Below are 23,292 nucleotides of genomic sequence, written 5' to 3' on the forward strand. Positions count from 1 at the left end.
GTTTCTAAATATTTACGACAGCAGAGCAGAGAGATTTAAAATAAAAATAACATTTATTTAATACATTACATAGCTTATGTATATATAAGCAGACAGTTTCATTTTTATGTTTTATTTTATTATTATTTTCTTTTTTGATGTGACGTCTAATAAATCGATGAAATCGGTTACATGCACGAAAAAGGATGACTCATTGTCCCGTTACGCTCATTGTACGCTTGCGTCGCATCTATCTCTCTTCAACTCGATTGGCCTATGCGTTCGAGATGTTTTGTTATGACGTCACGTTCTGTAACGAACTTTACAGACAACCAATTTTTTTTTAATTCCTTCTCTAAATTCTTTATTTATACCTAGTAAATATAATAAAATTAAATTAAATTTTGCAACCATAATTCGTAAAAAAAGGATTTAGATAAAAAGGCAGCTGCATACCTAACGTACACAGGACGGCGTTAGAACGTAGACGGGATGGGGACGGAACGTGCATAGTAACCTCTGAGGAGGATTTTTAATGCATAAGCACCGTGACAGTCAAGTCCGTTGCAAGCGTAACGTATTTTTGTCCGGACGGAACGGTACGTGAAGTTTTGGACATACGGTTTCATACAAAATGTAAACGAAAGACCATACGTCACGGAAGCACGGGCGGGACGGGAACGTGAAGCGCACGAAGTGTGATCCTACCCGTCCGTGATTTTGCTACGTAGGTACGCACCGCGGCAGTAACTAAAAGCCGATGCATACGTAACGTGCACGGGACGACGTTAGAACGTGAACGTGACGGGGAAGAAACGTGGTTATTAAACTCTGATGGGGATTTTTTAATGCATGCACCGTGACAATGACTCGGTAACAGTAGAAAAATTCACGTGCTTTCCTACTTTAGCACTCCGGAGCGAACGGAGCGACTGTGCACACGCAGCGGGATCACGGACGGGACGTGCACGCGCGGGGCGGGACGTGCTAAGCATTGTCGCCAATGATATTTTTCCTTCCCGCGCGCTTCACGTTCCCGTCCCGTTCGTGTTTCCGTGACGTACGCTCTTACGCTTACATTTTCTATGAAACGATATTTCCAAAACTTCATGTTCCGTCCGGACTAAAACACGTTACGAATGCTATGGCCATAATAATTGCTATGATAAATCAGAGTTTTAATTCGTTCTTGTAATAAGTAGACCGTCCTTAAGCCTTGAAAGTAATACCCATTTTATATGACGTATGGAATTGTTAGCCCTGATCTAAGCTATTATCTCACGTAGGTTTATTTTGTAATATTTATCAAAAATCAAATATTTTGCTAAACATAATTTTATTTAATAAATCACAATTATAAGAAATAAAAATATTATGAATTAATATTTGCTAATATTTTCGAGTTAATATAAAATAAATAATCGTAAAAAATTTAATCACGAGCGCTAACTAATATATTTGTGTCAATATGGGTACTTAATTGATTACATCTTTGAAAATCAATATAGGCAGTATGGACCACATTAAAAGTGTGTGAAGAATATAATATTGAGATTAAAACGAATACAAGAATCTTTTCAAATTAAACATGAATCACTACGCATAAAGTAATTAATTATTGTTACATTGCTAATTGTTAAACAAATTGCAAAAACAGACGAACCAATAATAATATCCCCAACGGACTGGAGTACTGAACAGTATTTTAAAAGCCACTCAATGGGAATTCTACCAAAACAAAACAGTGTCCGCGATCTGGGGATTACTACCGTTGTTATTAGCAAAACGTTTATCGCTAAACTAGAACGTTATATTGAAAATGATAAATTTATAGATATTTTATTTTTATTTATTTAAAAATGATAAATTCAATCCTGCTCCATAGATCTATTATACCGCAAATGTTTTAAGTGCCGAAGTACACAGGGCAACGTAGACGTAACATTCAAAATAGTAAACCAAGTCACCAAAATCACAGAGCTATAATTTAAAAAATAATTTACACACATAATAATTATTTCTTTTTTACCAATACCGCACTTAATTTTAAATAAGTTGACGCGTTTAACGTCTTCGCGGCGCGTTACAGAGGAGGCGTAATATACGTCGCTCCGCACTCCTCGCAGATTGATACTGCGAGAGCTATGACGGCGCGGCGCATTTACGAGTACGATAGCATATGCTATGGGTACAGTCGCACGACTGGCGACTTTCCGGAAAATTTTGTGTGTAAAATTCGAGAAAATGTTTAAAAATGATAATTCTACTTAAGTACGTGTTTTGGCAATAAAAAGTACCTGTGTAGTAAATAGAAATTATAAATATTTAAATGATCGGGAATCACCACTGGTTAGAACACGTTCGTTTAAATTATTAACATTCAGATATCGCTCTTAGCTAGTACTTCTGTAGTTATAAGCACTAAATTTGTATAAATCACTTTACTAATATAGAAAATAAACACGAGCAACACGTTTCAAGAGAAATTCCTAGATAAGTAAATCCTACAATCGAGAGCTAAACACATGTACATAAGTCCTTCTCATTAACACAGAGCCATCCAGAGCCAGTTGTGTAACACATAGGCTTGCTACTCTTAGATATCCCTAGATTGGTATTTATATTTTCGTTACTTAGTTTCGATAATGATGAAACATGTAGCTTTGACCAAGGTTTTCAATATGTATTTTTTTTTTAATTTACACGATTTGTCTACTCCATGCTTGATCAAAATAAGGCCCAAAATATGAGTCGTAACGATATACGATAACAATTATAATCCTACCTTAAAAAATAGCTTTATTAACTACTCTAAAAAATCAGGTTGAACTGTAGTTTCTGAGATCAGCGCGATCAGCAAATCTTCAATATATGACTTAAAAGACTAATTTCTTTTAAAAATGTCTTGAACACTATACCAAATTAATTTTAAATACGACTGACCTGGCGAACTTCGTACCGTCATATTTTTTTTTTTTTTTTATTTTGCAATAAAAATATCGCAGTCATTATTCGAAATAAAATATAGCCTATCTTTCAAGTTCGATCAAACTGCACACGGTGTGCAAATTTGATAAAAATCAGTTAAGTAGTTTAGGACAAACAACGATACGCGTAATTTATATATATTAAGAAGAAGATAAAACAACCGGTTTATTTTGAAGATTTCCATTCCAACACACATGTGTTTTCGTTAATCTTAAAATTGATTATACAATATACATAGATATATTAATATTATGATATCGTGTAATATGTATAAAATATAATATTATCATTATTTCAGAAAGTAAAAACCAGAAAAAAAAAATTAAATTAAGAGATTAGTCTTTATTTTTATTTACGAAAGATTACGTAATAATACAGAATTTACCATTTCATTACAAGATCAAATAAAGAACAGGTTTGGTATAGGGAAAAGCTTGAAAAGGGCACTGAGGCCCAAGTCATCTAAAGCTTTGGCGCCATTGTAGATACTAATTATACTTTTATGGAAAACCAGTTGGACAGGGACTGAATCACTGGATACATCAAGGAATAAATGCATCGCAACACACAAGTACTTGTTGATCGATATATTTATCATCACAAAAAAAAAAAACTCGAAAGCCGCATCAAAAGTATATGAAATTTATGATATTGTTGTATGTAAGTGTTCTAATGTAATTAGTAATAGCCTTGTAACTTCTTCTATTCTATAGAATCCTACCCTAATTAAGAGGAATTTTTGTCAACAAGTTTTTCCTCAAACTGATTAATTACTAAAACGTCAAAAGTAAATTAATTAGGGACTTAGTACTAACCTACCATATCCTACTTCGATATCTAAATGAATGTAAATAAAATTATCCCATGTGTAATTATTTGACAGTTCTAAGTTTAAGAATTTTGTTATAATAGTGTATGTACATACGAAAATGACCACAAAATCACTAAAATAATAAAAAAGAAAATAGTCTCATAAAAATAAAATTGTGACTTCATAAATGTTCCACGAAATATGACAGGTCAATAACGTAGCAAGTCGACTCGACCTCAATGGAGGAATATCTGCATAATTCAAAAACTGAGAAGACATTTCTGTGCATATTTAAAAATGCTCAGAATGAAGGAAGATTAATAGAAGAATATGAAAAAAAATGAGCGTACCTTTTTTATATGTTCTAAATTATTTGTATAATATAGTACTTAAAATTTATTTATATTTAAATAAATAGGACTTCATCTAACAACATCTCTAATCAATAATTTCAAAAATATAGCAACACTTTTGAGTTCAATAAATGCGATGAAATAAAAGAACAAGTTTTTAAACAGTGGATACTTAGGTTTGCGACTAATGAGTGTCTGGCCTTTTAAGGTATACGTGTATTTTTACATCGGGGTCAGGTAACTTATAATTAGCCAGCATTAGAACATTGAACACCTAGATATACTAGAAATACTATAGAGTTACGCGATGTTTATTATCTAGTAACGAAGATATACGTGTTAATAATATATTTTTGAGCAAAGTCTATATACACATGTATATATGTGCATACTGATGCAACAATATTATATATTTTATAAATTATTGAGTAAAAGCTTTTTCAAGTTTTCATTGACCAGATATATTAAAAGCATGGTATTTATTTAAAGTTTATTTTTATTTCGTATCTTATTCTTACCTCTCTAACATAATAATATGAGATGGTCTCGAAAAATAACATTCTTTGTTGTACGCCAAAAACATTTTTTTTTTTTATTATTAAACATTATACATATTGACAATTCACAACTTAAGAATTAAATATTTACAGATAGTATTAGTAAAAATCATGTCCGCGTGGAATTGTGCCAAAAATGCTGGCAGCATTTCCCCGTTGAATCGCTATGCCGATTCTCTGGGCAAAAAATGCACTAGCCCTCTTGTCACCAGTAGAGGCCAAAAACCAGTGGAGGAAAAAAATACGAATTAAAATACGAATTTGACGAATATTTGTGCCGTTTAGCCGTTTCAGCTTTTTCCGCTGCGGCTCCCGCTTCTAAGGCTGTTTCCCTGACATGAGACGGAGCAAGTGTGTCAACGCAGGTTGCGTCCCACAAAAGCACCCGTTCCCTTTCCCAGGGAACCAACGTCAATCCATCAAGTCTCTTGCCATCATCGCGATTAATTCCAGTAGGCTCCGTCGATGGTGGCAAGAGCTCTTTTTATGGTATCATTTAGGCAACCGTGGCGGGAAAACCTACCTGAACTCTTGTTGCAGGAAAGGCCATGTAGTCTGAAACAATCAACCTCTTTTCCGCACGGACATCTGTGTTCAAAGCACGGTGGAGTTCTCAACCGGAGACCGAGAGCAATTATAAAACTTTCATTGTCTAAAAGTGTCCCAAGATTTTGTGACGGCATTGCTAATAACCAGTAACCTGACCCTTTATTTGACTAAAACCCTGGCACGGTTTTTGTCATTTGTAAGATTTTGCGTCAAATTTATATAAGTATTGAGAACTACTGGCACATCCCAAAGTTTTTATTTTGTAACGTCCTTCGAGATATCGCCATCAGGACACCTTGAGTTCCAGTTTTCTATTGCATCTGTAGTATCTATAATTTGGACTACGTACAGAAGCAAGAAACGCGGGAAGAGCGACATTAGAAATTTTTCTCACGCCATTGCCACCATCTCTAATTGGTAAAGTAGCTTGGGTCCACGAATTTTCATCAAAAGACAAATTTAGAATTTTTTCTAATGCACTTTTTAAAGTGTCATCAAGTTTTTCGGTTAGTCCAGGAAATTTCCAAATTGAGCTTGCGCGTAAAATATACATTAATTTTGGGACAAATAGACAATATTTTAATATAGTGTAGACAATATGAGAATTTATAGTACCCAATTTGTCAGTGTTTTCAACGCATATTCTAATTTTTTCATAACCCAAAATTGGCTGTATGCCTTCATCAGAAAAGTTCCATCATCTAGGTACCATATGTTCAATTTTGATTTTAAATTTGAAAAGCATTTGCGGAACCTAGACTAAAAAGAGCCGGACCTAGTCACGTCTACATCTCCTTGCTGAACGCCGACATTATAAAAAATAGTATTTTCACCAAAAATAGTTTAGATGGTGTAACTGTAACATTGCCAAACATAAGGGTAAACTTCGTTACGCAAGGTTGCTCTTTCTAAAGAATTAAAAGCATTATTAGCCCCGAAACCCGGATTGACATGCAATATGGTGATCTTGAGGATATGATGGGATTGGTAGGGTATTATTCATTATGAGCTTTTACTGCCGGGCAAAAACATCGATTCGAATTTCTACGGTCAACAGCTTCGATATAAGGAAGAAATTGAGAATAAGCGGCAAGAAATATTTAGCGGAAAAGGTTTTCATCAAAACAACGCCCTACCACATACGTCACGATATTAAGAGTTTGACTGGGATGTCTTAATGATTCCACCATATTACAGCACCGATCTTGCACCGTCGGATTTCTATCTGTATCGGTCTCTTCAGAATTGTTCAGGTAATGTAAAGTTAACATCCAGAAAATACTGTTAAAACTATTTCTCACGGTTTTTAATGAGAAGTCCCAAAATTTCTACAGCAACGGAACCTGTCACTAGCTACTTTGAATCATCATTACATAGTATAAAACAAAGTCGCTTCCCGCTGTCTGTATGTAGATCTTTTAAACTACGCAACGGACTTTGATGCGGTTTTTTTAGTAAATAGAGTGATTCCAGAGGAAGGTTTATATGTACAACATATGCATAATATAGTAGAGGAACACTGAAAGTTTTTGCAACCGTGCGAAGCCGGGGCGAGTCGCTAGTGTCTTTATAAAATACGTACGTACATAATACACTTTTCCCCTTACCTAAAACTATACAAAAAAACAAAAGTTCATTTTAATAAGCGTATTTAAAAACAAAAATACTTCATTTCAATATAAAATGTTATCGCATCAAACTTATCAATTCAGCCAGTTCATATACACATGAATATGAGCATGTACATCTTGTTTTTTTGGAAGAGTCCTAATTGGTAAACAAACCGCTGTCAATCGTAATTCACGTTTTTTCCTCATTTATCACTCACTTTCACAACATATTAGCTTACGGACATTTGTAAAACTCCATTTACTATTTATTTCACTAAAAACAAATATCAATTTATCATTTTAAACACATAAAAACTACAAAATACGAATTCCGAGAGTACAGATAACTAATATTTTCGAATATGACATTTCAATATCTTTTTTTATAAGGCAAATAGGGATGTGGTCATAATATTTTTAGAAGTGAATGAGTATAAGTGAATGAACAGCATGAGCGATAAAATAGGCCATGTTCTTTAACTATATTTTAAAATTTCACGAATTATAACTTGTTAAATAATATTACAGTAAAGCGATTTGTTATTTATTTGTATTTTGTTATTAATTGTTTTTTTTTTTTTTTTTTTTTTATGTTGAGCGCACAAAAAAATGCTTACAAAATATTGCAAATGTCAATCATTTATGGTAAAGTGTTCATTGTAAAGGTTTTATTTTATATTATGAATATTTCTGAATATCAATTTCATCCTGAACATTTTTAATGCTATCCCATATAATATTAAAGTATACCACATAGCAACGGCATAAACGTTTACTGTAGTTCACAGGAAAAAATTTTGAGACTTTAGGATGAGACTTAAGATTACCCAATGAGAGCTTCGTGGAGTACAATGTTATTAGTCCTTTTTTTAGATGTTAGAGAGAGTGTGCCGCCGGCGCAAGGTTTTTTATTCATAGTAAATACAAATAATGTGACAATAATATTAATAGGGTCGACTTTTTTTAGACACAGGCGGCCCCTTTATTTTGTTGTAAATTTTGTTTTTGGCTTTTTTTTTACCGACCATATCACATAAACGAAATATATAGGGGACTGTCCACTTTGTATGGGGGTTTCGGCCCCGAGTGGACAGTCACTGAGAATAATAATTATATATTAAGTTAGTAGTACTAACAAGTATGAATTAGAAAAATGATATAGTTTTGTATCCAGGTGTTTCATTTTTTGTTTTTTTGTGGATAATTACAAGAAGGTTTCTGAAATAAAAAATCATTGTTTTGTTATTTTTGTTTTACTAATCGGATTCGTACGTTAACAGAATGTTATCTAAAAACTAGGCAGGTAGATTTATAAAATCTTGAAACCTTTTTCAGCCCAAAAACCAAATAATTTCATGACATGGCCACAACAACCTACTGTCCGTCGACCAACCATGCAGTTGCAATAATATTTTTTTATGGCTTCTCTGCCTGACCTTTATTGTTTACATATAAAATAAATACAAAATATATTTTCCTACTTATGAATATGCCTACTGTGTATTTTACGTGGCAGTAGTGATGAATTCTCGGTTGACGGAAAACCTTACAGTAGGTTGCTATATCACCATGAAAGCAACATCGAAGTCAAATGAATGTATGAAGCAAAAGTCTGTAGTTTAGGGTGGCCATAATAAATAATATTTTCAATAAACAAATAAATCGATTAAATCGATAATCGAATTTAATATAATTAATTGCTTGCTTTTTATTTAGTCAATAACAATGTTTCTAAAATAGTTTCTTTTTCACCAAAGTTAAATGTTTTTTTACTTAATACACTTTTATAGACTTTTTTTAGACTTTTTTCTTATTAATTCGATTTAACAATACTTTTAATCGATTTTAACAAATAATTGATTTAAAAATATTTTAAAATCGATTGTTCGTTAATAATAATTGTTTGTTTAAGACTGGCAACGTGTTGTAATCAAATCACTAACCGAAAATAAACTAGAAGTATATAATTAATGAATTAAAATACTTATTAAATAAACTTTTCATCAGTTTATATTGATTAAACTGCAATTCACGAATAAACATGATTTAATTTATGAAAATTATTGGTATATTTGTTTTTTTTTGTATGAATTCTGTTCACCTTGGGCCAAAATGGACAGTCCCCTTTGTTGCCTTTTATGCTCGATGCTCGATTAATATTTTTTTTCGTAATTCTGTACCTCTACTAATTCTTAGCAAAAATATTCAATATATTATTAGGTTTTGAAATAATTTTAGCAATATGGTATCATTAAATATTTCGATGTAAAATTAATTTTACTTTGTCTATGGCTTATTGATATTGTTCATTCATTTGCTCTTTGTGTCACTTCACTAAGCTACACTATACTCTAATTGTCTGTGGTCATAAGTACGCCATATTTGTTTACCAATTAGGACAATTCCAAAAAAACAGACCTTAGAACGCCATTTCACATCCATTCACGCGTTAAAAATTCTGTGCGATTAAAAAATCATTCTAAAATACCTAAAATAGGCAATGCGAAGAACAAAACAGAATCGCGTGTTTTAAAAAGACATTTAAAATGACGGTGAGAGTGGTTATATATTACTCGTATATGCTATTTAAATTGTAAGCTTTAAAATTTAAATGTTCTTTTACAAAAACTTTATCTATGCAATGATTTAAAAAAGCTTTCTATTCAAGCATATTTTTAAAAGAGTCAAGGACCATCCTCATGATTTCCCGCCTTTGTTTCATCAAATCTGAGTTAAATTTTAAGTATTATCACACTTACAACACAGAAAATACATTATGACTTTTCTAAATTAATAAATTATTATTAGTTTTATGTGATGTCAGTTGTGAGATTTAGGTGATAATAAAAATGTTTAGAGGCTTTCTACAAACAAAAATTAATTTAATACAATTCATACGTTGTCTTTTTGTGCAAATCTCAAGCTTATATACCCAGTGGTTACATCTACGCAGTGCACTGTTAAACTGTTCACTGTTTTTGCTGCACTGTTTATCACATAAATTGTATCTTTTTTTTCTGTAAATAAATCAATAAAAAATTTGCATTTTTATTACTATTTTTTGTTTGTTTTATAATTATGTGAAATGAGATAGATCTAGAAAATACGTTATTTAAATTGAAAAAAAAAAAATTATGAACTGTTACTTTGTGGTTTCATCAATCCCCAAACTTTAAAAAACTAAAAAACTGAAAAGTAATTAACGTGAAAACGTAACATCTATTTATGTATCAAAACGTAAGTAAATAGGTATGATGTCACGGAGTTGCTTACAATCGTTTTTTTGTGAACTCGATACCCTTAAGCAGCTTAATACATAATTTTAAATGTTCAGCTGAGAAACTGGCAGTTTATCTTAATATAGTAAGCATTACAATTAAAAACTAAAGTAAACTGTAGGAATATAATATTGTATGGATATTGCAACTTCTATTTTACTAATTTGTTAAGTACATGCTGTCACAACTCTGCGTCGACTCAAAATATTATCACAGGAATCACATAACACTTACTTAACTTAAGAAAAAAACCTAATCTGATTGAATGGGTGCATTTTATTGTTCACACACATCTATAAATTTTCCTTTTTTCATTATTTTAGTGGTCTTAACATTGAAAAATTAATGGAAAATATACAATCGATAAGCTGTCATTCCTCACTGTAAGATTTTTTTTTTTTTGATATCACAGGGGAAACCATTTACGGGTGACATCCAGGACGCCCGGGTAAGCAGTCCTAGACCGTGTGTCGGCTTCAGCACTTGAGGGTGCACTACCGACCAAACTCCTGCGGGAGCCTTCAGCCGCTTTAATTGGAGGGTCCCGGATCTGCAGACAAAAGAATCTCTCCAGCGACAGACTGACCTCGGCGAAATGCCCAAACTTCTCCTCCATGGGGACTGAGCCGTCACCTCTGAACTATCCCGACGACGCCGTGTCTAGCAGGACCGGGTTCCCATCCCGGCCCAATACGGGCACAGGGGCGTTACTGGAGGTGCATTAAGTAGGGCCTCCTACGCACCCCCGTTCGTCGTATGCGAAGAGAGGCCTCGTCGGCGGCTTCCTCTCTCACCTGCTCATCCTTCTGGGACATTACAGTCTCGCAGAAGGAAACCATCGAATTCCAGGACTCGTCGTAGCCCAGCATCGCGGTGATGACGCTCGGCAGTGACAAGTCCCCACCGAGGACTGTCGTCAGATCGCGACGTAGCGCGGCTCATCTCGGGTACACCTCGAGGGTGTGCTGGGTCGAGTCCACCGCCGCGCCACAATCGTGACATCCAGTCGTCGGCTCCCTTTGGGCCGACCTACACAAGTATTCACCAAAGCAGCCGTGCCCGGTGAGAACTTGCGTCAGACGGAAGACGAGAGGGGCTTGCGCTTACGGCGCATCCACCGCTCAAGGACCGAACGCAAGGTAGCCGTTACGCGTGTGCCATATGACTGCTCCGTCAGGTCCTTCCCCCACCTCCGTATAAGTGCGCTTGCCCCATCCGGCGCACCCGTAGGATCCCATCCAACGTGGGGTTCTATGGACTGGAGTCTATGGGGTTGGGTAAAAAACCATGGCTTGATAGGAATACACAAATGGATATTGGCATAATATTGACCGGTAACTAGTCTTGAGGATTGCCATAGTCTATCCCAAGATTTATATTATAAACATTGCTTAGCCAAACTTCTAGTCTCGGGAAAAGCACTTATTATATTTATCACAGCCTAGGCGAATGGCATCTTCTGCACATATGTCTGCCATCTTATTACCTGCTTTACCATTGTGACTCGGTATTGTCTATAGAGACTAGCCAGCTTTTGTTCAGGCGTTGAACGTAACAAGTTGAGCCAACGTCAAAATAATTGCTCATAAATAAACAGATAGTTATATAACAAGCAGTGAAATAGTCGTCTCACCTGAGGTCCTGAAGCAGTGCCTCCCCGTGCGCGATAGTCGCGGCGCAGGCGTCGAGCGAGGCGGCGCGGTGTTGCGCACACTGCTCCAGCGCGCGCCGGGCGGCTTCCGGGCTTTCGTCCGACGTGGACGAGCTGCCGCCGCCGGCGCCGCCACCGCCACCGCCGCCGCGGAGCGTCTCCAGCCATTGCAGGAGCTAAATAATATTGTAGCCTCAGTTACTTGCAAATTATAAATTAAATACTATAATCTAATACATGTAAACATCTTTCTGGGTTATATATTTGGATGTACAATAAAATCCCACACACGATTTTGCAACTGTCTGAGAATAAAATTAATTTTTTTATTAAACAGAAATGAATAAACAGCCTAAAGCTTATTATTCGGTGCAGGATTACATAAATAATAAAAATGTGTGGATTTAGTGCGAATCTTCTTCCCAATTCTTTACAGAATCTAATACTGAATCTATGATAGCAGTTTTAACAATAAATAAATTTTAATTTGTAAGATTCGATACGTTTCGAAGAGCCTTTTGACGCCTATTTGAATAAAATTGTTTTGTATTTTGATATTGATTTAATAGGTCAATTTAGATCTGTGGTTTTTAACTGATGGTCTGTAGACCACTTGGTACCTGGAAGCTACCGAAGTGGTCCGTGGAAGCAGGGCACAGAGTGAGTATATCAAACTAGGCTTGTGCCGTATGATATAATTATTATTTTTCATTCAATACAAAATATCTTCGTTACAAGAAATTGAATTCTTTCTATTCATTGATTCAAACGAAATTTGTACAACACAAACAACTGTCAATAAACTTACTGTTTTCTCATCGCAAATGGACACTCCATTTCCATACTAATAAATTAGCAATAGTAAAAATACAAGGGGCCGTACCTCTTTCTCGTGAGTGTACAGCAGCACAGCGAGATCAAGGCGACGCCTGCGACGGTCTACACGCGCGGCGAATGCTGCCACGTGCGCCTCTAGCTCACGAGCCACGCCTAGCACCTCTTCTGCCTCGCATTCACCCGATCGAGCCAGTTCCTCTGCCGCCGATAGTAGCTTCTCGGCATTCGTATACGTATTCTGTATTAAATAGGTTATGTAACAATAGAATCACTAATCTTCAATTATATATAAATACATTGTCTTACCCTAAATATTGTTACAAAGATATAAAAAAAAATTTATGGTGTTAAAAATTTTGTCATCAGTAAACAAAATTTTTCAGTGACCTCCCTTTCCGCTTAAATAGTTGTTCGATTTTACCACCCTATCCTTTTTTAAATTATCAGTTAAAAATGACAAGAGCATCTCTCATAGGCGGCAAGTCATAAGTCATCTTTTAAAATACATAGTTCTAGGCGCTATCATCGTCTCTCGAGATTTATCTCTGACAGATTTTAATCTTTTGCTTTCGGACTGGATTTCTTCGGATTCTTTCCCTTATTGCTTTGATCGCCTTTTGATCGTCATAGACCAAGAAGAGAAGGTTTTATTGTACCTATTAATAGCCATGTACACAAACATTTGACTAATACCAAACGTATGGAGAGTTTTAAAAATTATGTTTGGCTCCATATCTACTTTGTGTAATCATGTAATGCAATAACAAAAATTCGGTTCTCTTTATCACCCCACTCCATCTTAATATCACAAAATATTTTACAATGTGTTGGCGCGAAAATGATAAAACCCAATGAACAATCATATAAAAGTGACAGATTCTAAATTCGAATGTAAATTTGGTTTATTTTTAATTGTAACAGTATTTATGGCCAGACTATGTGCAATATTTGATCATCTAAGAACTAACCTGTGCAACATTTTCAAAATGTTCATGAGATTTCTGATACATTCGAGCTTTGTGGAGATTTCTGCCAATACCTGTGTTCTTAATTAAAAATTTTTCGCCGTGGTTACCTAACCAGTCGAGCACCTAAAAAATTAAAATATGTATCATTTTTAAGTAAATTTACGAGACAGACAGAAAATAGCAAAACAATTAACCGTTTACTGACCTGTCTACAGTCCTCTTTATACAGCAGTAACGCGAGTCGTTGGTGCAACTTAAGTCGCGCCTGATGGTAGCGTGATTCGAGCGCACGATGGTGACCGAGTATCTGGTGGATGACGGCGAGCACGTGGTTGGCGCCAGAACTGTAGTCAGCTGCCGGGTCGCCGCCACTACCACCCGCAGAGCTCACTGAACCCTCATTCTGTGAATTGATAAATTTAAGTTTGTTGATAAAATTTTGCAAAAATTTTATTGATCTTTTTATCATCTAATTGATTTCTTTATCATAAAACTCTAAAAAATACTAACCATATCAGCAGGATCAGTCTGATGACAAACTTGCACTAAATGGTCAAGTTGGTACAGCAATTTTTTACTGGTTGAATGAACCTGTATAAAAAAAACCAACGATTGTATTTAATTTTTTGTAATATTTTCGAAATTTTTTGTACTTAATTTAACAGTAAATTAATATATCTAAAACTGTGCTTGTTGCAGTATTGTGCTTGTGCGACTCACTTCAGTGTAGGCCTGGCACATGTGCTCGTAGAGCTGGCGGTGGCGCTGCGCGTGCTGCTCGAGCGCGCGCGGGTCGGAGCAGGGCGGCGCGCCCGGCCCGCCCGCCGCCAGCTGGAGCGCCACCGCGCACTGCGCGCCCCAGCCGCCGACCGCGCCCGCGTACGCCTCCGCCTTGTGGTGGAACACCACCGACAGCGACAGCACCGCGGACCGTTCCTCGAGTCCTGGGATACGTACGTCAATAACATTAACCACCTATTGCCAATTTTATTATTTAAACAGCTATTTAGAAACTTAAACTATCTATATAAAGAGGTTCATTGTGAAGAGTGCAGTTGTTAGTAAAAAAAAAACTATCCATAATATTGTATTTGTTTCCAATCAAAAACTTCACGACCTTGCTTAAATTTAAATAAGACCTCATGATAAACACCAGTTTTCGAGTACAAAAAAAAAACATCAAATACGAGAAACCTAGAAAAAGTTATGACATACCTGCAGAAAGTTGCTTGTAAGCTCGCTCGAGGCGGTGCGCCAGAGCGGTGATCTGCGGTTCTGCGTAGTGTCGTTTGTCAGCAAGACGACGAGCAGCAGCTGTGACACGAGCTACACTGGGTCGTCCTCCGCCAGTACACGCCGCAGCGAATCTGTTAATAAAAACAAAATAATTAGAACTAAACAATATTTGTTATTAACTGACCCAACAGACGATTGCGAATTGCTAAACGCTTTAAGTTCAAATAAGCATTATGTTAATGTCTTAAATTTCTAATATTTTGAGCAATTTTCTTAATTTATTATTCCACATTAACTTTCAACAAACTATTAAAAAATTTACTATAAAAGTAACCGAATTGATCATGCTATTCTCTAGTACAGCACTTAACAACACATTTAGAGATTCATTTTCATTTTATTGAATGTTGCACAAAATAATTGTTAAAAGTGGCGGCGCTTTCTCCTTCATGGCGCACGATGTGTCACATCCCTTACTTAGCGTCATAAATTCTTTAATTTTTTAGCTATTTAGTGGTGAGATTGGGTTTTGGATGGAGATAATAAATATGTAGCTACAACACCTAACTGTATCCACGATTTTATTATCATTCGTTTTTATTAATTGCCTCCATATGGAAGCAATTTTAAAGATGTCAAAAATAATGTTTTGAAATTCACAATTTTTTGAATTGACGTTAGAAATATCTATTCTTAAACAGAACAAGAACCCTGTTTTTATTTTTCATTGTGTATTATGTAATTTTTAATAAGTACCTAGTTGAGTATTTTACCTATCATCACTTTTGACATAGAATGATAACTCCACCTTCTACAAATTCTTTATTTATAAATGTTAAAACTAAATACTAGTGTGTTGCATACAAGACCCACAATAATTATGAAATTTTATAAGTCAATAACAAATTATATCCAATTCCCTCAAAAAAATAACTAATATCTAAAAATATACTACAGTTACATGTCATTGTTAATACTCATAGCACTTTACACAAAATGTAACTTAAAAAAAAATACTTTAATATTATGCTTAAGTCAATATATTAAATAACCAATAAATTAATTATTGGTATGATTATAACATGTTATTAAACTAGTGTGATTTCACTTACAAATCACTCTCTTCCTATTGTTATAAAATGCAATTATTAATCTAACTGTGTTGTCAGATTTCTTAACAATTTAGCCTTGAACAAAATTAATTATTAAACTGTTATAAACAAAAACTATTAAAGTTTGTATTTTAATTACAGTTCCTACATCTAATTTTTTTTTAACGTTTTATTTGATTTGTAATAAAGCCCTAATTAGTATTTCTAACTACCTTGCGTGTTCTTCTTGAAGACGTTTAGCTGCTGCGCAGGAACGACCGATCTCGACGTATGTCGCCAGAAATGCAGTACGATGATTAACTATCCATTCCAGCATCTGTTTAAAATGATTCAAAAGGCTACAGTATTATATAAACAATGATTAGGTAAAATATAATAATAGAAATCTTAATAAAACATCTTCTTAAGTCTCGAATTTTATTAAATTGAAGTAAATGGTTCATTTTCATTTGTTTATGTCTGTAATGATGCAGGAAATACCTTGCTGGTAGTAAAATGCGAGTTTAATACTCAATTAAGTTTTTATTGTGAGCAGATATGTGCACAAATATTATTTTCTTTTCTTTATAGGAGTTGAGCCATTGGTCTATCGTGCGTCGGAAAACCAGTGAGCTGTTGGTGCCAATTGTTACTTCAAGGACTCAAGAACGGTTGCTACAACTAAAATCTAAGAAGGTTATCAGCCAACTCTTAGTAGCTGAGCTTAGCTGATTAAGTTGTAACATATCTCCAAAGAAACGTAGTAGCAATTAAAGAATTGTGTCATCTCAGTGTACAAAGCACCTTCTCGCAGTCTTGTTCGAAGAGCCTCAGCTGGAAGCACTGGTCGAGCTGCATTTTCTTGTGCTGCCACAGTTTGTGTGCGTGCGCGTGCGCTGAACGAACGGCGGACAGTTGCGCGCGCAGCGCCGCAGGCGAGCCGCAGTGGAAAGCCGCCTCGGCCGCGCCGCCGCCGCTCGCCTCCGCACAAGCCGCCGCCGCCGCCGCCGCCGCTTCCAGTCGCTGCACTACGCGTTCGCCTGATAATAAAAATGCAATTATAAATGTAACATACATAATAAATGAAACTATAGTTTCCGATTAGTAATGGTACACACTGAAGTTCGACATAACAGGAAATTAAAGTTATAAGAAAAGTTAACTATTCGAAATCTTTGTAAAAAAAAAAAAAAAAAAAAAAAAAAAAAAATTATGAGCCTATTACAAAATATTTAATTGTTTTCAATATTTTAATCAAGTGACAAAAAACAAAATGTTTTTACAGCAAAATATCTAAACGTTAAGCAATTACAAAAAGAGAAATTTTCAAGTAGAACAATTCGATAAAAGTAATGAGTGTTAAAAATTTAAATAGGGAAAAAGGAAAGTGTAATATTTACAAAAACTTTATTATATACTAGACATGCTACAAACATCTATATGTAATCATATTTATAAAAAACGTCCCAATTAAAATTAATTAACATTTACCACACAACTCATTTAATTAATTACAATTAGTGTCATATCATATCAATAGTAAAATATCGTACCCCTGGCGTCGGAACATCGCAAACAATCAAAGCACATGTCTATATGCCGACATCTTTCGGTATATTATGATTATGAAACAATCAGTTGTAACATTCCACAGTAAACTCCACGCGCCAATACACAATGCATTTAATGTAAGGAGCTAAGCACGCGATCGCAATCTTTATAATGCTAATAAACAGAGCCGAATTCGTATGAACATATCTAACAAATCACAGCATGGACCTTCGTGAAATATTTTACAGTTGTTAATATGGACCAACTCTTTTTCCTATTTTACAAGGTGCAACTCATCCAACCGTAGTAAGCCACGTTATAATTCATATTAAAACAATTAATAAATTTTACATCCGATTTCAATAATTTAATAAACAGATGTTTTAATGAAAATATATTAATTGTAAGCTAAATAAATTGCAGTTGAGATTTTGTTATGAGTGAAATAATAAACGTATCTATTACCGATATAGTTGTTACTTTATTTTTGCATAAAAAAGTTCCTATAATTCAAGACTTACACCAAGTTAATTCAAAATAAATCCAAAATTGGATAGTTTGTTCTAAACGGTTTCAGATCAGAATTTAGGATGTTAGTCAGTTTTATTTCAAAGAAGGTAGTAAGGAAAAACAAAATCTATAGTTGCCGACACAATAAATGTGAATGAAAACACGCCGTCACCTATTTATAACAAATAATACTTGTTAATAAAACATACCCTGTGCTTCTAATTCATCGACGGGTACTTTAGCCAGTCGCTTGTTGATATCAGCGTGTGCGTCTATGGCCCTTCTTGCGCCGGTTACATCGTCCGCAAAATCTGCACGAGCTACATCTTCTTGTAAATCGTCTAATCGATCTAGTAATTCCCCAGCTTGCCACATTAATTCCTCTAAAGCCTAGATTTCAATCAATTTTCATAGTTAAATTTAATGTTAACATGTTTTCAACAATATAAAACTGTATAGAATAAACATTAACTTACAAGTCTCAAATCTATCCATTGCGCGTGATCATACTGAAGAGTACCATCTAAATCAGGTGTTAGTTGTGAACTATCTATAACTTTAGGAAGTGCTTCTAAGCTAATCATAGTTGTCTGAAATAAAAATCAAATGTATTAGCAATTTTATTACTGTGTTACCTGGTTATGTTAGCCAATTAATGTGAATATCTCCAATATAAATAAATAGTAATGCCATAAATATTTCATGAAATTTGATAAGATAGAGAGAGATTTAGAGGAGTTATTCCCTATATAATCAATCATCAATAAATTATAACAAAAATGTAAATTGTTTGTGCATGCTAATCTCAAAAAAGGCTTATCCGATATAGATGCGGTTTTCACTAATATATTGTGGTAAGCCTCATTTAACATTTACTAAGATATCTTATATATAAAATTCTCGTATCACAATGTTAGTTAAAATACTCCTCCGAAACAGCTAGACTGATTTTTATGAAATTTTGTGTGCATATCGGGTAGATCTGAGAATCGGCCAACATCTATTTTTCATAGCCCTAAGTTTATTAATAGGAGGTTTAAGGGGGTTAATACAACGGTTTGCGATCAAATGAGGGTCGCCTTAAAACTCGACGAACAGCGGTGGACGGACCATGAACTAACAGTGAACTCAGCAAAGACGGAACGTGTGATGTTCACAAACAAACGGAATGTAGGGAGCCTTAAACTCCTTAAATTATTTGGTACCAGTCTTGCCCTTACCAAGGAGGTCAACTATTTCGGAATAATACTGGATAGCAAACTTCTTTGGAACTGGCACTTAGACTCAAAAATCAACAAAACCAGCATAATCCTCTGCCAATGCAAACGGCTCCTTGGCAAAAACTGGGGCATATCACCTAAAATTACTTTATGGCTTTACAAAACCATCGTCAGGTCTAAAATCACTTACAGTGCGGTAATCTGATGGCAGAGAACAGAACTTACCACCGTTAAAAATAAGCTTCAGCGGTTTCAGAGAATAGCATGCTCTTCAATCACTGGCTGCATGCGTACCACCTCTCCGGCAGCTCTTGAGGTTATGCTTGACCTGGCACCGCTTGATCTGTTCATACAACAGGAAGCGGCTATGTCAGCTATCAGGCTGAAACACTTGTGCCTGTGGTGTAACCGGGAGGGTCCACACAATAAACTATGGAGCAGCCTAGTGAGCTATGAACCACTAGTTGCTGCTCCATGTGGTAGGACTCCCAAACAACATATTTTTGAAAGGAAATACTACATACAACTATTTGAGACTGAAAGAGACCAGTTCGCGCATACAGGAAGTCCACATTTATACGGATCGCTCCAAAATGGGGTCTGGCACCGGTGCTGGAGTGTACTCACAAGACCTTAATAACAAATTATCACTAATGCTGGGCCAATATAGCTCCATCTTCCACTGTGTGTTGCGATAACCCACGCAGCCACCGCCGTCCTGTCAAAAGGCAATAAGGATTGCAACATCCGTATTCTGTCGGACAACATGGCTGTACTTAAAGCACTAGGGAGTAATAAGACTAACTCTAGTCTTATATATGAATATCACCAAACCCTGGAAAGATTAGCCTCATTTAATGGGGAATCCTCCAATGGATAAAAGAAGACAGGGGTCTAATACAAAGGTCGCTGGCCCAACTATTTTACTACCGCTACCATTTGGACAACAATGCACACGTGCAACTCACAATACCCTTTGGGCAAACCAAACTGGCGGTAGACAGTCCAAAATGATATCACGGAAGTATCACCGCACCCGTCGTGCCGACTGCTCAGTCTGAACCCTTTGGACATCAGAATAGTTGTTGGTACGATTACCGGTCACATGGCACTCAACCATCAACTATTCATTATGAATGCAACGGACAGTCCTCTTTGTAGAGGATGTCTGGCTGCTGAAGAAATAACCGAAACGTGATCCTGGAATGCGAGGGAGTAGCCACACATCGGGCAACCATTCTTAAGGAAAATAGGATGCTCCAAGAAGCCTATATAATAAATAATATATAAGATTAAGTTCAATTCTAGTCCTCTGCCCAAAGGCTGCCTGGAAGAAATCGCTGCTTTAGCGATAAGGCCGCCTGTTGCAACTAATGCAAATTTATTATTTTTTTAACCTCATTAAGCTTATGTTACTTTTGTGTTGGTGTGCAAAAAGTGTAAATAAATAAATAAATAAATAAGATTTGTTACACATTCCAAATATTAATTATCGTTTACCCTTTACGTACATTCTAAAACAAAAATTCATGTGTATAGTATACTATATAAATAAATTAGATGTTGATTAGTGACAAGTGCTTACTATATTATCAGTGTCCTCATAATTTTTAGCTAGTTGTTTAAATGGAACATGTTTGTGCTATTTGACACAATTATTGTATTTATATTGGTATAAGCTCACCTCAAACTTGTACTTATGTGCTCCTATTGTTGTGCGTTGCTTTTGCCAGAAATTGTCAGGTTTCACGACTAATGCCTGGTGGACGGATGAGGAGAAATGTTCTTGAAGTACTTTCAATATAGGCTTTATAGCTGCCCATGCTGAACCTCTCATGTCAATAAGAATCGTAAAACCATGAGATCTAGCAGGATCACTAGAAAACAAGTTAATATGAAAAACTGATACTACCTCTTCTATGTCATTAGTTATTTTTTAATTTTGTTTTTAATATATCTATTATTTTTTAATACCTAGGTATACTAATAAGATAGTGTAGCAAACGTCGGTAGTCATCTGGAGCAACTCGATCCCGCCTTGAATTGGCAGGGAACCAAATAATAGGTCCACCGCGGCGATCCCGGCCACCAGTGAGAGAGGCTACCCGCTCCTGAAGGAGGGGTAACACGTCTAAGGCACGCGTTCCAACCTCCATCACTGGCCCTCTTCTCGGAAGTATTGAGACGAGCCTTGTTAATAACAAAGAAGTATTTATTACACAAAAACATTTTGTTGCCTTTAATAGAATTCCTATACTAAAAATTCCAGATCAATCTAGCAAACTTTATTTATTGTGAATGTTAAAAGCATATCTTTTAAATTAATTTAAGTAGATAGTCAAAAGGTTAAAAAGACAATAGTTTATGTATTAACTAAATCGTAAATTGTATTAAATATATTTTTTTTTTTTTGTTAATAAAATACCACATTATAATCCAATAAAGTTAAAAAACTTGTACTGTGTTAAGTAATTGTAAATTCAAATATTACACTAACTTCAAATAAATTCAAACATAACACACTTAGTGACAAGATTTAACGTGGCCAATAATACTAATAAGAATTTATTAGAATAGTACAAATTACATAGACATTTTAATCTTACAAATAAAATAAAAAAATAGTTTATATTATGGACTGGACTTTCAGAGAAATTAATCAATGAAAATGAGAATAAAAGCATAAGTTTAGCAAGACAATATGTTCATTCTCGTTTTGTAAACTTAATACAGCAAAATTAACAAGGCCTATAATTTCTTGTGATATAACAGAATAGTTTATTTTCATTAGTATTTATAATGAGATGCAAATTTTATGTAAGCTATTTAACTAAGTTTTTGAAAAAGTTTTCATTTTCATTTTAATTTTTTTTTTCAATTTCAAAGTTGATAAATATTACTTTATATTACTCACACTATATAAGATTTTATTGCCAACTTTTTTTTTCAAATATAGTATAGAAAGTAAGAAAAGCCATTTATGTACAGCTGAAATTATACTTTTAGAATTAATTATTTTTATTTACCCCATAAATATAATAGAAGATAATATTCTTTAAAATGCTATGATTACTAATGAATTAAAATCTAATTTCCAAATATGAGTCAAAATATATCTAAATTTATAAATATACTCACTTTTGTAGTAAATTATATATACTTGAAAATATTTTTAAATAAAATATTTTTCTTTGCAATTTTTTTTTTAATTTTATTGTTTTAAACTCGCGTTTTATTGATTTGTAGTTAAATTTTAAATTTTGTATACTAAAAAATAGAACACAACTACATTACACAAAACCATAAAAAATAATATAATCAGATATTTTATTATGGTGATATATATAATATATTGCAAAACAACGGATGAACTTCTTTAATTTTCGTCGCATTAGAATAACGTTCGTTGCATTACAAAACGTAAGACCAACGCCAAGTTTAAGGGGTGTATGCTGAATAGGCTTTCAAGTTCCATAAGAGAAAAACAATAAAGTTGCAGAATGAACTTAAGCTACTTAAGCATTAAGGACGATTAAAACATCAAGAATTATTTTTTAATAAAAGCCGATGACAAATTGTTGTAGATATATAACTACATGTCATAACAAATAACCTCCGACAGCCATCAATTTGAACTAACCGTGGTGACTCAAAGTTGCCTCTTAGTCAGGTATAAAAGGTTCGGCACACATTATTGTCACAGTTTTAATTTCCACTAAAGCAAGTGTAAAAAATATATCCATTTGTGCCTTAAAAGTTAATAAAAACACACAGACTGGTCATTATGACACTCAAAAATCCACCAACTATTCCCATTATCCACCACAATGGCGTGTCAGGGATGTTCAAACTTCGAAAAACCGGTAATGTTAACGACTCGAAATCGAATGTCACTAAAAATAAAATATTAAGTGTTGTACTTTGTTGTGTAATGAATGAGAGTCATATAAGAATTAGAAGCATTTTAATTAAAATATTTTATTGAACTTGTTTACGCACGTCTGACTTGGGGAGTAAACTGGTGAATGCGTGACGAGAGCGTTACGAAAAGTGTAGTCGGGTGAGGCGAATGGTATTAAGTGAAAAGGGTGAAAGAAATTAAC

At 34.6% G+C, this 23,292-nt stretch overlaps 1 protein-coding gene across 1 annotated transcript in view; it reads right to left on the bottom strand.

Moving 5' to 3' along the window:
* LOC123668990 (kalirin) overlaps positions 1-21,395 on the bottom strand; it is a 117,652-nt gene extending 96,257 nt beyond the window's left edge. The window contains exons 1-13 of the mRNA XM_045602672.1: positions 21,164-21,395; positions 20,874-21,066; positions 18,446-18,559; positions 18,179-18,359; positions 16,713-16,948; positions 16,142-16,245; positions 14,797-14,948; positions 14,302-14,525; positions 14,092-14,172; positions 13,787-13,984; positions 13,582-13,704; positions 12,660-12,851; positions 11,759-11,952 (exon numbers count right to left, since the gene is read on the bottom strand). Of these exons, the coding sequence (XP_045458628.1) occupies positions 11,759-11,952; positions 12,660-12,851; positions 13,582-13,704; positions 13,787-13,984; positions 14,092-14,172; positions 14,302-14,525; positions 14,797-14,948; positions 16,142-16,245; positions 16,713-16,948; positions 18,179-18,359; positions 18,446-18,559; positions 20,874-21,066; positions 21,164-21,345 (2,174 nt within the window). The 5' untranslated portion in view covers positions 21,346-21,395. The remainder of the gene's footprint in view (positions 1-11,758; positions 11,953-12,659; positions 12,852-13,581; positions 13,705-13,786; positions 13,985-14,091; positions 14,173-14,301; positions 14,526-14,796; positions 14,949-16,141; positions 16,246-16,712; positions 16,949-18,178; positions 18,360-18,445; positions 18,560-20,873; positions 21,067-21,163) is intronic.
* Between the last annotated feature and the right edge of the window lie 1,897 nt (positions 21,396-23,292).

Source organism: Melitaea cinxia, chromosome Z (assembly GCF_905220565.1).
Source record: "Melitaea cinxia chromosome Z, ilMelCinx1.1, whole genome shotgun sequence".
Lineage (NCBI taxonomy): Eukaryota > Metazoa > Arthropoda > Insecta > Lepidoptera > Nymphalidae > Melitaea > Melitaea cinxia.